We start from the raw sequence: 14,842 nt of genomic DNA on the forward strand, positions 1-14,842 counted from the left end.
ATCAGAGTCTTTTCCAGTGAGTCAACTCTTGGCATGAGGTGGCCAAAGTACTGGAGTTTCAGCCTTAGCATCATTCCCTCCAAAGAAATCCCAGGGCTGATCTCCTTCAGAATGGACTGGTTGGATCTCCTTGCAGTCCAAGGGACTCTCAAGAGTCTTCTCCAACACCACAGTTCAAAAGCATCAATTCTTCGGCGCTCAGCCTTCTTCACAGTCCAACTCTCACATCCATACATGACCACTGGAAAAACCATAGCCTTGACTAGACGGACCTTTGTTGGCAAAGTAATGTCTCTGCTTTTGAATATGCTATCTAGGTTGGTCATAACTTTCCTTCCAAGGAGTAAGCGTCTTTTAATTTCATGGCTGCAGTCACCATCTGCAGTGATTTTGTAGCCCCCCAAAATAAAGTCTGACGGTGTTTCCACTGTTTCCCCATCTATTTCCCATGAAGTGATGGGACCAGATGCCATGATCTTCGTTTTCTGAATGTTAAGCTTTAAGCCAACTTTTTCACTCTCCACTTTAGCTTTCATCAAGAGGCTTTTGAGTTCCTCTTCACTTTCTGCCATAAGAGTGGTGTCATCTGCATATCTGAGGTTATTGATATTTCTCCCAGCAATCTTGATTCCAGCTTGTGTTTCTTCCAGTCCAGCATTTCTCATGATGTACTCTGCATTTAAGTTAAATAAGCAGGGTGACAGTATACAGCCTTGATGTACTCCTTTCCCTGTTTGGAACCAGTCTGTTGTTCCATGTCCAGTTCTAACTGTTGCTTCCTGACCTGCATACAGATTTCTCAAGAGGCAGGTCAGGTGGTCTGGTATTTCCATCTCTTTCAGAATTTCCCACAGTTTATTGTATATACATATAACTGAATCACTTTGCTGCACACCAGAAATTAACACATTATAAATCAATACTTTAAAAAGTTTGCAACAAAAAAGGATTTTTTTATATGGGTGATTTGGGTAATACATGAGAATGTTTTAACAACTGAGATAAGAGAATGGTGGGCAGAGGCTGATTCTGAAATTTATAAATCTCCATAGTTGATTATTTTCACGAAGAGAATGGGTAGCTGCATGTCCTGGAAACTGCGGGTTGACAGTGAGTTAAACCAGGTTTCTGTTTCAGTTCAGTGGCTCAGCCCTGTCCGACTCTTTGTGATCCAATGGACTACTGTACACTAGGCTTCCCTGTCCATCACCAACTCCAGGAGCTTGGTCAAACTCATGTCCATCAGTTGGTGATGCCATCCAACCATCTCATCCTCTGTCTTCTCCTCCTGCCTTCACTCTTTCCCAGCATCAGGCATTAAGCACCAAATAGTGGAAGAGGGCCATCCATTGCATAAGAGTCGCCCAGACCCAGGCAAAGAGGAAAAGAAATGAGTTCCACACAGAGAGGGACGGCCTTGGGTGAAGTAACGCAGTTATAGAGGGGCAAAGGGCGAGAGCTCTTAAATCAATGGGTGAGGTCAGCGCGCCTGAGGTTGAGGCCTTAAATGAGGGGCGCAGTGATTTCTGGTGGGAGCTTCAAACTCCGCTGCAAACCACGCTCAATTGGGCCATCTCTCTCCCCGGCTCTGAAGGTTTCTTCGTCTGCGGTGGGACCGGGGTAGGAGGGCTGGGGGTTGGGGGGAACGCAGGGAGCGGGGCGGGGAGGAGGAAGGGAAGGGAAGGGGGAGGAGGCGGGGCGCGGCTGTGTCGCGTCACCGTGCGGCGCGTCCGGAGAGGCGTAGGCAGCCATGGCGGGAAGCGACCCTGGCAGCCGAGGGAGCTCTCCTCAGCCTCCTCACAGCGACTGGGGCCGCCTGGAGGCGGCCTTCCTCAGCGGCTGGAGGAACTTCTGGCAGTCGGTTGGCAAGGAGAGGGCGGCTCCGAGGGCCTCCGCAGAGGAGGTGGACGAGGAGGCCAGTTCTCTGACGCGGCTGCCGGTGAGCATCAGTCGCCGCCCGCGAGGAACCGAGGGAGGGGCGCTCGCTGGGGCGGCCTCTTGGGGGGCCGGGGAGAGGGTAGCCCGCTGGGCCCAGCCTATGTCTGGCCCGGTCCGTGCAGCTTTACGGGCACTGTCGCCACCTGTGGGGCAGCAGTTGAAAAGAGACGCCTTAGCGTTGACGCTTGGTGCCTGGCAGCCGGACCCAAGGTTGCTGCGAAACTCACCTGCAAGGAGCGCCCTGGTAACCTGCCAGGTCATCCTCAGGTTTTCTCCCCCCAAAACGAGTCTGGGGACTGGGACACCCTGAACATCCTGTTGAGGAAATGCTGAGACCATTCCAGACATTCTTGGAAACATGGACAGCATTCAACGTCTGTGTTCTCAGCATCTTTCATCCTAGGCTTCACGTATCAAAACACACTCTGAGGGTTTTGCGGCTGTTTTCTTACCGTGTATTTCAAGTAACAAAACCGACAAGTGAAATCAAATAACTAAGTTACAAGGGCCTCAAGTTACAGCAGGCCTTGAGAATTACACATCTCATTCCTTGTTAAACTGTTTAGGAAGATGGGAACACGGCGAGAGAAGAATATCTTAGAAATTAAAATTCTGTATCTTAGCTGGACTGTTGTTACTTCCCTCTGAGGTACATAAGAAATTGAAAACTGCAGGCTTAAATTTCATCCATGGTTCTCCTTGCAGAGATGACAGATTTTTACAGAAAAACACAGGTGACAGATATACTCTTTGATTTGATCTAATGATAAAATCAGAAGTTTGTTCACTTGAAAAGATTTTATTTTGAAGAATAAATTATTTCATTAAGTAATTTAATGCAAATAATGTGGTAGAATATTCATTAGGAGAAATTAAATAAACTGATTATTTTGTTTGAAAAATACCAGAACAATGGGTGGTTTTTCAGGAATGTTTCAGTGTGTCAAAATGAAGTGTTCATTATGATTCTGCCCTGAGGCAGGAAATTAACTTCAGCATGGTAAATTTCATTAGTAAAGATAATGACTGTTAAGTTGATCTTTTGCTATTTAGTATAAAAATTGTTAATTTTGTAATTTATTGTGATAGATTTAATTATTAAAACGATATTGTTCAGTTGACCTTTCCCAGTATAATTGTTAATTTGTAATTTATTTTTCAAAAAAACCTATCTGCCAAGGTAAATTATTCATCCCCTTTACCTACCTGCTGCTTCCCTCTGTTTCAGATTGATGTACAGCTATATATTTTGTCATTTCTTTCACCTCATGATCTATGTCAGTTGGGAAGTACAAGTCGTTATTGGAATGAAACTGTCCGAGATCCAATTCTGTGGAGATATTTTCTGTTGCGGGATCTTCCTTCTTGGTCTTCTGTTGACTGGAAGTCTCTTCCAGATCTAGAAATCTTAAAAAAGCCTATATCTGAGGTCACCAATGGTGCATTTTTTGACTACATGGCAGTGTAAGTATCTAGTTTTATGAATTAAAAAGAAGATATTAATTTGATTATAGCAAGTCAGTAGCCTAAGTTAGTCTTGGTCCTACAAATTTGTAGCATGAATTTTAGGTCTAAGGGTCCTTTTGTAAGAATTGGGGGTTAGGTTAAATAACATCATTCAGGACCTACTGTAAAGCCAAAAAAAAAAAAAATGTCTGTGACAGAAGATAGCACCTTAAAAAAAAAGAATATTTGTGCTTTAGGTGAGGATTGTTTTCCTGTGCTAGACTTAATACATATGGTTTTTTTTCCCCCCATAGTTTAAGTTATTTAGAATCCTTATTCCAATACAGATGCCATTACATCAAGTCTTGTGAGACTCGTTGACTAAAATGTGCATGTGTATAATTTTAACTAGTGATGGCTCAGTGGTTAAGAATCCTGCAGTGCGGGAGATGTGGGTTCAATTCCTGGGTCAGCAAGATGCCCTGGAGGAGAAAATGGCAACCCACTCCAGTATTCTTGCCTGGAAAATCCCATGGACAGAGAAGCCTGGAAGGCTATAGTCCACGGGTACTCAAAAGTCAGACATGACTTAGTGACTAAACAGCATAGCACTGTAGTCTCACTTGCTGGTTACTTCCACATTGTCCCACAGCCAGCCGAGACATCAGGTGTATCTGTGGTGCTGTGGAAGCATGTTTTCATAGGGATAGTAATAATCATAGTAATGAACATTTGTGATCTGACTCAATGGATATGAATCTGAGCAAACTCTGGGAGATAGTCAAGGACAGGGGAGCCTGGCGTGCTGCAGTCCATGGGGTTGGAGAGAAACGATTTAGTAGCAAACAACATGACCATTTGTGAGCATATAAATTATTTCTGATTCCTGTTATCTAGAGTTGATTGTTATTGCTCAAATAATGCAAATTTAAAAAACTGAAGTTCAGACTATAAGTGGCTTATATGACTAATTAAAGTGGTGAGGTTTGGCCAAATCTACCTAGCTGCAACGTTGACTTTTTTTTTTTTCCTTCTTAAATTACAAGATTCCTAAGTAAAGATGATTTTCTTATAAAGTTAGTGATTGTTTTAAAGGGCTTGATTTAAAGCCAGCTTGATTTAAAGGGCTTTAGGTTTTATTTAGATATGAGCAACTCTGTTTTAATTTTTGATGACATGTTGAATCACTTGTTTAGAAATTTATGGCTATTGAAAAAGCTGTTTCTTTCACATGATTCTTAGTTTGCTGGGTAACCTGTAATAAGTACTTATTGAACTGCTAGTGTTAATGGAAGTACTCTAAGAAATTCAGTTATATTGGTAGCTTTTAGTAATTTTTTTCTTTTTTACCTCTAAGGACATTTTTATGCTATCTATGTAGTTTAGTGCAGGGTTTCTCAGTCTTGGCACTATTGACATTTTGCACCGGGTGTTATGGGAACTGTCTTGTGTGTGCATTGTAGCATGTTTAATAGCATCCCAGGATCTGCTAGATGTTAGTAGCACTGCCCTACTCCCCCTGTAGTTGTAATAACAAAAATGTCTCCAGACATCAGCAGATATTCCCAGGGGGTGCAAAATCTCCCCAGGTTGAGAATCACTGCTCAATGTAATGAATTTTAACCATTAAAACACATGTTAGACCAAGTGTTTCATGAGAGAATCTAAATGAAAAAATAGAAAGTAACCACTTCCTGGAGAAGACTTCCTCAGTTACTTAACCACTACTACTACCATAGCACCTTGTGCTTTTTCTGTCATAGCACTTGACATATGTATTATTAATATAATAGTATCTGTCCTTCACTGCCCTCCGTGAGGATTAGGACGGTAACCATTGTATCCCTTTTGTCTAGCAAGTTTTCGATGCATTATATATTGTTGAGTGAATAAATGGCTAAGTATTTGTGTTAATTATCTAATTGTGACAATTTTATACAGCTATAAAATGTGCTGTCCACATACAAGAAGATCCTCAAAATCTAGCCGTCCTATGTATGGAGCTGTCACCTCATTTTTACACTCATTGATCATTCAGAATGAACCACGATTTGCCATGTTTGGACCAGGTTTGGAAGAACTAAATACATCTTTGGTGTTGAGTTTGATGTCTTCTGAGGAACTTTGCCCAACAGCTGGTTTGCCTCAGAGGCAGATTGATGGTAATTTTCATGTTAATGTACAATTCATAATAAGTCAAACACTTTGAGCTTGACTCTAGTAATTACATAGAAAAAAATTAGTTTTTTAAATTATTTAACTCTTTGATGTAATGAAATGTACTAATTTGATGGATGGGAGCCCTCACGTCTCTATGGACGGAAAGAATTAATTTACTTTTTTATAAGAGGTAAGCTTTCTCTTACTTAGTCTAAAATATGAGATTATGTGAAAGCAAATTGTATGTTGTTAAAATGTTGTACCATATTTTAAAAGAATGTTACAGTAAAAACCGTTCAGCATCTACTATATTCAAAGTATTTTGATATGTCTTGGAATTTCCAAAAAGAGCTAAATTGTCACCTTACCTTTATTTCTATGAAAAACAACAGGAACAACAACCATGTAGTTAATTTGGTAAGTAGGATTTATAATAAACATGTGTAATAGTGGTCTAGCTTCTGCTTTACTTTTTCATTTGTTGAGGGTACCTATTAGATACTAAAGATGCAGTGATTTAAAACAAACAACATCAAAAATCTCCTCTTTGCCCTGAAAGGTGGTTAGTCTAGGTGAGGGCAGAGACATGTATACAGATGATTAGAATATGGTGTAATGAGCTTCTTTGTAGAAAGTTAAGGGTCATAGAAGGCTCTGCATTGAACATGATGCCTTATATGAGTCATTTTGATAAGCAGGGGTAAGCCATCAAAAAAAGGGTAAAATATTCTAAGCAGTGAGAACTGCGTCTCTAAATTCTCAAAGTTTTGGGTGTGCATGACACACTTGAAGTAGCTCTGTGTGTCTAGAGTGGGGCCAAGTGAGAAGATGCTTATATGTCAGACTTAAGCATTATATTGAAGGATTTGAAGCAGAAAAGTAAGATGATCAAGATGGCATTTTAGATAGATCACTCTGGCTCCTGAGTGGAGAACTGATTAGAATGGGCTCCAAAGGCGTGAGTACCCATTAAGAAACCACTATAATATTGTGATAAAATATGAAGGACATGGAATTGACTCAATGTGTATCAGCAGTAATAAGAATAATTCCTAGTTTCTGGGTCTTATTTTCATATTGGATGATGGTGTCATTCTCTAGGTTAAAGAAACACAGGAGTAGGAAGATAAACTTTTTATACAAGCAGAGATCAGAGATGCCTGCTATAAGCTAGCCATTTGAATGTGAGTCCCATTAGACGAGACATCTCAGCCTTTTTTTTTAAGAGGTTTTTTTGTTTTTGTTTTTTAAACTGTTTTTGGCTGCACTGGGTCTTTGCTGCTGCATGTGGGCTTTTTCTAGTTGTGGCGAGCTGGGGCTACTCTTCATTACAGTGCTCAGTTTCTCATTTTGGTGGCTTCTCTTGTTGCAGAACATGGGCTTTAGGTATGCAGGCATCAATAGTTGCAGCATTCAAGCTCAGTCGTTGCGGCTTGCAGGCTCAGTAGTTATGGTGCACAGACTTAGTTGCTCTGCGACATGTGCGATCATTCCGGACCGTATCCCTTGCATTGGCAGATGGATTCTCAACCACTGGACCACCAGGGAAGTCTCTCTTGTCAGCTTTATTCTTAGTTGTATCTGTAGTGCTAGGCACATAGTAGACGTTCAATATGTATTTGATGAATAAATGAATGATTTTATGGAATACTTTATGCATTCATGTATCAAAAGAAAGACCTGGGCTAGAAGTGAAGATTTGGGAATCATATGAAGTCCATGTGAACTTGGAAGTTTCTGAAAATAAAGAAAATTGTGAGCCAGGTGATATAGTCTTCAGTGAATGTTTGGAGAAAGGGATTATCAAAAGTAGATTCATAAGTGACCAGGTTAAGGATGGGAAGATGGTATTAGAGCTAAATGGTGTGTGTGTCTCAAAGAGGTGGAGTTTTTTCAAGAGGGTTGGTGAGTAATGGTTTAAGACGTGGCGTTGAGAAGTAAAGAGAACACTTATCTCTGTACCCTGAGATGTGATAGAATAAGCAGTTTAGTTACTGGAAGCCCACTGCAAGAGAAGCAGCACCTAGGCACAGGCCAGTTTCTGGTCGGGTCATGAGGTGGAAGGATCCCATTTCAATTAGAGGTTGGGGAAATTGGCTGATTATGAAATAGCCATTTCATTCTGCAGAGTAATTGTGATTGTTTGAAATTGCCAGTCTAACTGCTTCAGATCCTGCAAGGTCAGGGAAGGGTAAAGGGATGAGTCATTGGCAAGGTGGGGCAAAACAGCATACAAATCTTATTGGACTGAGGTTAGATGCGTTGAGAAGGTAGTTTCTGGAAGTTAAACTGATGAAAACAAAGATCAGAGACATGGTGGTTGTTCAGTTACTCAGTTGTGTCCAATTCTTTGTGATCCCATGGACTATAGCATGCCAGGCTTCCTTCACCATCTGCTGGAGCTTGCTCAAAATGCATATCCATTGAGTCAGTGACACCATCCAACCATCTCGTCCTCTGTTGTCCCCTTCTCCTCCTGACTTCCATCTTTCCCAACATGGTAGAATGTTGTTATGATATCTTTGGGAAGTCCCCTGGTGGTGGAAGACTAGGGCCGCTTTACCTGAAATGCTTACAGACCCCGCTAGGATCTCTATATAATGTGTTGCCTGAAATGGTGATGTAAGATAGTATGGCATGGCTTCTTTAAATGTCTAGATTGGTTATAATGCAGGGATTAAGGATATGAAAGATGGAGTTGTTCTTGGGCTTCCCTGGTGGCTCAGATGGCAAAGAATCACCTGCAATGCAGGAGACCTGGGTTCAATCCCTGGGTCTGGAAGATCCCCTGGAGAAGGGCATGGCAACCCACTCAAGTATTCTTGCCTGGAGAATCCCCATGGACTGAGGAGCCTGGTGGGCTACAGTCCATGGGGTCGCAAAGAGTTGGACACGACTGAGCGACTAAGCACAACACAATGAGGTAAGTAGAGGCCATATTATGTTGAAGTTTTATTTATCTGAAGAGCAGCAGCTTTGAAGAGACATAATTAAAGACATTTTAAAGCAATCTCTCCAGCTGCTGTCAGAAGATTGGATAGTAGGGAACAGAAGTGGATTAGGAGCATAGTTAGAAATGATTACAGAAGTTCAAGTGAGAGATGATGATATCTAAATTAAAGCTGTGGGGTGGGAATGGAGAGGAGTAGACAGATCTAAAAGGATGTTTATTAATATATAGCAAAAAGACACAAAGCCAAAAAGGAGTAGAAGGATCTTTGCAGGAGGCAAGAGGAGAATCAACCCCTAAGTGTTAACACAAAGGAGGGAAGGAGTTAAGAAAGAAGGACAAATAATAGTGTTGAATGATTTAGATATAAAATATAATAAGAAGTAATATTTAGCACCTGTTACTTACCAGTTATGTATGTGATCTTATTTAATGCTTACAATAACCCTAAAAAATGTGTATTATTTCTGTATTTCAGTGTCAAAACCAAGGCTCACAGAAACATGAGTATATGTGACAAATTCTAGCTCAAATCTAATTCCAAATTTCAGTGTTTTCCGTATTTCTTCAATTTTCTAAGACACCATGAATTTAAAAATGCCTTTTCAGAGTGCAGGGGAAAAACCCATTTGGTTGAATGTATACATGGAGTGTGAGACTAATGAGAAACAAAAAAAAAGTGAAACTAAGTCAGACTTGAGGATAAGTAGAAGTAGTTGTTATTATGCAGCTGCTACTGATAGGTTGATAATAAAGTTAATAATGATAGTGATGATGGTAAAAAAAAAAAAAAAAGCAATGTTAAAGCCTAAGAGTTTTTTATTCTGTATCCATGATTTACTATTTTGTGAATGAAAATTGCATATAGCATCTTTTCTTTAACATAAACATTTTATTCCAAAGCTATATATAACTTGTCATAGTTTTTTGTTTGTTCTTTTTATACTAAGTAATTTTTGCATTGTCATCTTTTGCTATCTTTATTTTTTGTTTTGATAACTGTAATTTTCTCCTTTAGGTATTGGATCAGGAGTTAGTTTTCAGTTGAACAATCAACATAAATTCAACATCCTAATACTATATTCAACTACAAGGTAAGGCTACCTATTTAGCAGCCTACCTGAGACATCAGTAATAGAATATTTTAGAGGGGGTGAAGCCTGTTTAGTGTCTGTTTGTGTTTTATATTTACATTTTTCTTATAGAAAGGAAAGAGATAGAGCAAGAGAAGAACATACAAGTGCAGTTAACAAGATGTTCAGTGTACAAAATGAAGGGGACGATCAACAAGGGAGCCGGTACAGTGTAATTCCACAAATTCAGAAGGTGTGTGAAGTTGTTGATGGGTTCATCTATGTTGCAAATGCTGAAGCTCATAAAAGTAAGCATTATCTTATTTTCTTTTTAAAAGCGCTTTCTTTGCAGAGCAAATAAGAAAGTATTTTTATAGGCTTTATTGTGGCTTGTTAAGAATATCATGGCTAATTTTAATCAGTGTGATTCTGTTAATATTACTATCAATATTGGATTCTCCAACCTTGATGTGTGTTAGGATCACCTGTGGATCTTGTTAAAAACATGGCAGCCTGATTCCTATCCTGATGGATTATGACTCATAGATGTGGGTTGTGTCTTGGCTCTGTTTTTTTAAACAAACTTTACAGAATTCTGATGCACACTGAAGTTTGCTACTATAACTACATAGTATTTTTTTTGTTGTTTCATGCTTCTGTACTTTTAGTTATTGATATTTTGTTTGCTTTTGGCCTTATTCAAATAATTTATGCAGGTAAATGAAAAATTTTAGGTTATTTTAATCATCCAGATAGTAGAGTGTGAGTTAGTAGAGTTGGTGGAGTGTTCAGTAAAGTGGATTAGTTAAGAACACTCTCCATATATTCTGAATAATTGCCATTCACATTGATAAATAGCATGAAAATAGAATACTATTGGGCCATAAGCCAATATTGTAATTTCTTTCCCAAATCCATTGTGAACAAGGTAGGGCATAAATATGCACTATATTATTCTCACTTGGAAAAAGGTAGAAGCAGTCCACTTCTGAAAGAATTTACAGTTTATAGTGCACTGAAATTATAACAACAGAAGCCAAATGCAGCTCAACTACTGACTAATTGGACTTGTCTCACTGCATAAATGGCCTAACAGGAGAAGAAGCATACCCATTTGTAGAAGTAAATCCTTTTTACCTCAGTCTCTTCTGTTCTTCCACATAAAAATCTAGCATTAAATTAAAAAGTATGATACCAAAAAAAAAAAAAAAAAATGAAATGACCCGTTCTTAAGAGATAAAGCAGTCAATGGAACTACACCCAGAAATGGCCTCAATATTGGCACCCTCAGAAAAGGACATAAAAAGAACTATGATTAATATGTTGAAGAATCTAGTAAAAAAAAAAGTGACCAATATATGTGAACAAATAGAGATTTTCAGCGGAGGGAAAGAAGCTATGAAAAAGTAAAATGGGTGTGCTAAATACCAAAAATACAACAGGTGAATAATTCCTTCAATGGACATATCAACGAAGGAAACCTTTTGTGAATGTGAAGATAGATCAATTGCAATTACTCAAATTAAAGAGATGGGTTTCCCTGGTGGCTCAGTGGTCAAGAATCCGCCTGTCAATGCAGGAGACATGGGTTTGATCCCTATTCCAGGAAGATCCCACATGCTACAGAGTAACTGAACCTTTGTCATAGAGCCTGGGAATCACAACTACTGAGCCTGTGTGCTGCAGTTATTGAAGCCCATGCACCCTAGAGTCTGTGCTCTGCAGCAAGAGAAGGCACTGCAGTGATAAGCCTGTGCACTGCAATTAGAGAGTAGCCCCCACTTGCCACAACTAGAGAAAGCCCACATAGCAACGAAGACCCAGCACAGCCAGAAATTAATTAAAAAATAAAAAATTTTAAAAAGGAAAAAATTGGTAGTGGAGGGCAGAGCAAGAGCTGGGGAAAACCAATGAAGTGATCTAACTCAGGGTTGACATTTTCTTCAAGGTCTAGGTAGTACATATTTTAGGCATGTGAGCCATATAATCTCTTACAGTTACTCAGCTCTGATACTATAGTGCAAAAGTAGCCATAGACAGTTTGCGAATGAATGGGCTTGGCGGTTTTTACCAAAATAATTACTTATAAAAATATCTATAGTGTGTGGTATGTGGACCCCTGATTCAATTTATATGTGATTGGAGTCCCAAAATATGAAGAGAGTAAGAACAGGGAAAAAGAAATTTCTGAACAAATAATGACCAAAGCTATTTCAAAATTGCTGAAAGACAATAAACCACAGATCCAAGATTCTCAAAGAACTCCAGACGTGATAAATAAAAAATACAGATACATTGTAGCCAAACTGGTGAAAACAAAAGATAAAGAGAATATCTTGAAGGCAGCCAGGGCAAAACAAAACATACATATAGAGGACCAAAGATAAGGACGGAGACTTTCTGATAGAATTTTGCTGTAAGCTAGATAGTAGCAAAGGGAAATCTTTATAGTATTGCAAAGGGTGGGGTGGGGGGGATAAAATCCAGCAGAGATATCTTTCAAAATGAAGGCAAAATCAAGACATTTTTTGGACAAACAAAATCTGAGAAAGTTCAGTCAGCAAATTTTTATTACAATAAATATTAAAGGAAACTTCAGGGAAAATAGTATACCAGGTGGAAAACTACATTTACAGAAAGGAAGAAAAAGCCTTGGGATAGAAACAGTATAGCTATACATAAAATGTTTTTTTCTAAGTTTAATTTCTTTATCATTATTTAAAGGAAAACATGATATTTTTTAAAATAAAATATATTGTAACAATATTACACAGCATGGAAAGACAGAAATGGAAATGTTGTAAGGTTCTATATGTGAAGTTATATAATACTTTTTAAAGGTAGACTGTTGTAAGTTTAAAATATACTTTGTAAATCTTTGAGCAACCAACCACCAAAAAAGTATAACAGAGATATAATTAAATAAGCCAGTAGTGAAGATAAAATGTAATCATTAAAGAAGTCAGTTCAAAAGAGCACAGGAAAAGAGGGCAAAAGGAACAAAGAATAGATGGGACAAGTCAAAATTCAATAAATATGTGATAGACTTAAATGTACTGTGTTGATAATTACATTCAATGTTTGTTTTCTATTAATATGTAACAAATTACTGCCAACCTAGTGGCTTAAAAATGCATCTATTTATTAGCTCAGAGTTCTTTATGTCAGCAGTCTGAGTACAGTATGGCTGGGTTGTCAGCCAAGTGACTCACAGGCTGAAATTAGGGTGAGAGATGGGTTACGTCCCTTTCTGGAGGTTCTGGGGGAAAATCTGCTACCTAGCTCACTCAGATTATTGACTGAATTCAGCTTACTTTTGTAGATCTGAGGTCCCTGTTTCCTTTCTGGCTGTCAGCTAGGGGCTGCTCTCAGCTTCACAAGCCATCTTCATTTCTTGCCATGTGACCCCTCTGTCTTCAAATCCAGCAATGGAGGATCTCTGTGACTAGGAAGAATCTAATCTGTTTTAAGGGCTTACCTGACTAGACTAGGCTCACTGATTGTAGTCTCCCTTTCTTGAAGTCAGCTGTGTCTTGTAATATAGCCTAACCATGTTGGTGATATCCCATGTGTTCACAGATTCTTCCCACACTCAGAGGAGGGAATAGAAAAGAATTTGAGTTATTAGGGTTATTTTAGAATTCTGCCCGCCACCAAATGTCAATGACTTACACTCCACTGAAAGGCAAAGATTTTCGATTTCAATAAAAAAGCTAGACTCAATCATATGTTTAAATTTTAGAAACTCTGGCCTTTGAAAGAAAGGGTAGTGACGGCTACAGAATTTGTGAGAAGAAAATACTTTTATCAGAGTAGTTTTGCTTTTAAACCATAGAAACATGTAAGTGGTACTGTTTTGTTCTCTCTGATTTCATCTAAATCCTGATCCTTGCAAGGCTGATTAATGTAGTTTTATGAAAGATCAGTAAATGAACACAGCGATAGAGGGATAGATGCAGTTTGTTATGTTTGGATCCTGGTAATTTTTATAGTTTTCAATTTTGTATTATTATTTTTTAAATAATGAAAATTAAGAACTTTAACTACATTCCTTAGGACATGAATGGCAAGATGAATTTTCTCGTATTATGGCAATGACTGATCCAGCTTTTGGATCTTCCGGGAGACCAATGCTGGTTTTATCTTGTATTTCTCAAGCTAACGTAAAAAGAATGCCCTGTTTTTATTTGGCCCATGAGCTGCGCCTGAATCATCTAAACCACCCATGGATGGTAAGGTTCTATTTTCTCTAGTGAGAAAAATCTCATTTTATTTTTCACTCTGATTTCTAATTTATTTTATTTTTCTTTATTCTTTACTATTCATTCTTTTTGAAAGAATAGCATTCTAAAAGTCAGTTTTAATAGCTTAATCAGTGGGAGATATTTGATATCAAAGCTGAGTTCCAAAATAAGTAATAAACCTCATATTGATAGTAATTATAAGACAGAAGAGAAGATGGTATTTTTAATCTAAACTCTCTAGAAGACAAAACTTGGTTATTTACCCACAGTTTACTGGGATTTTTTTAGTCCTATTCATTTTTGAGTGTCCAGAAAAATGTCCCACATAATTATAAGTGTTTGTGCTTAGTTTCTTAGTAAGTTTCTTAGTAACAAATGGTCTCTTTTTATTTGCTTATAGGTCCAGGACACTGAGGCTGAAACTTTAACTGGTTTTTTGAATGGTATTCAGTGGATTCTTGAAGAAGTAGAATCTAAGCATGCAAGATGATCCTCCTCGTCAACCTTGGCAACTGAAAGCATTTGAAACTTGTTACTAAGGTCATGATGTGGATATTTGCTCAAGTCAGCTCATTCTGCCCTGCCTTTTTGCAGGTAGGCTTTATGTTGGACAGCTGTCACCACTCTAATTTTTATATAACTTTTACTTTTTACCTTAGATCAATTACAAGAAAAAAGTTTCAGTGGTAGCATTTGGCCCCAAAATGAACCTTTTAAGATTTTTTAATAACTTTCATATATATATATTTTAATATTAAATTCTGAAAAGAAAAAAAAAACAAGTTTGTGCCTCTCTCATTCTTCGTGATTTCTCTTCTGTTCAGTTCAAAGATTGCCATCGTGGGGAATAGCAACTTTGCTAAGCTTTAAATAGATTCTTTTCAAGGGTCCTTAACTGGTTATCAGAAAATAAGTTTTATCTATTTTTAATAAATATCCTGCTTAAAGATTTGAATATTCACTGAAATTTCATTTACTGGTATGGCCATACAACTTCTTTTTCTTTTCTGAAATAGTCGGAATTAACTTTT

The 14,842-nt window shown here is 38.3% G+C and overlaps 1 protein-coding gene across 6 annotated transcripts; it reads left to right on the plus strand.

Moving 5' to 3' along the window:
• The first annotated feature begins 1,352 nt into the window (after window positions 1-1,352).
• Window positions 1,353-14,590, plus strand: FBXO4 (F-box protein 4). 6 transcript variants are annotated; one of them, XM_086361576.1, is made up of 7 exons: window positions 1,353-1,620; window positions 3,167-3,402; window positions 5,326-5,546; window positions 9,513-9,588; window positions 9,700-9,875; window positions 13,624-13,799; window positions 14,212-14,590. In XM_086361576.1, exons 1-7 carry the CDS (start codon window positions 1,471-1,473, stop codon window positions 14,299-14,301), a joined length of 1,125 nt encoding a protein of 374 aa, XP_086217702.1. In that variant the 5' UTR covers window positions 1,353-1,470; the 3' UTR covers window positions 14,302-14,590. The 6 variants fall into 6 exon arrangements, 3 of the variants coding, with proteins under 3 accessions (XP_086217702.1, XP_086217701.1, XP_086217703.1); XM_086361575.1 differs by having other exon boundaries at window positions 1,382-1,939; XR_015148690.1 differs by having other exon boundaries at window positions 1,509-1,939; window positions 5,326-5,734.
• The last annotated feature ends 252 nt before the right edge of the window (window positions 14,591-14,842 follow it).

Source organism: Bos grunniens, chromosome 20, assembly GCF_055505025.1.
Source record: "Bos grunniens cultivar Pamir isolate PY7600 chromosome 20, Bosgru_T2T1.0, whole genome shotgun sequence".
NCBI lineage: Eukaryota > Metazoa > Chordata > Mammalia > Artiodactyla > Bovidae > Bos > Bos grunniens.

Excerpts from the sequence above, each read along its gene's own strand:
- FBXO4 (XM_086361575.1), top strand. The coding sequence starts at position 1,751 with ATGGCGGGAAGCGACCCTGGCAGCCGAGGGAGCTCTCCTCAGCCTCCT. Across the intron at positions 3,403-5,325 it reads TTTTTTGACTACATGGCAGT|CTATAAAATGTGCTGTCCAC; the intron begins GTAAGTATCTAG and ends AATTTTATACAG. Across the intron at positions 13,800-14,211 it reads ATCTAAACCACCCATGGATG|GTCCAGGACACTGAGGCTGA; the intron begins GTAAGGTTCTAT and ends ATTTGCTTATAG.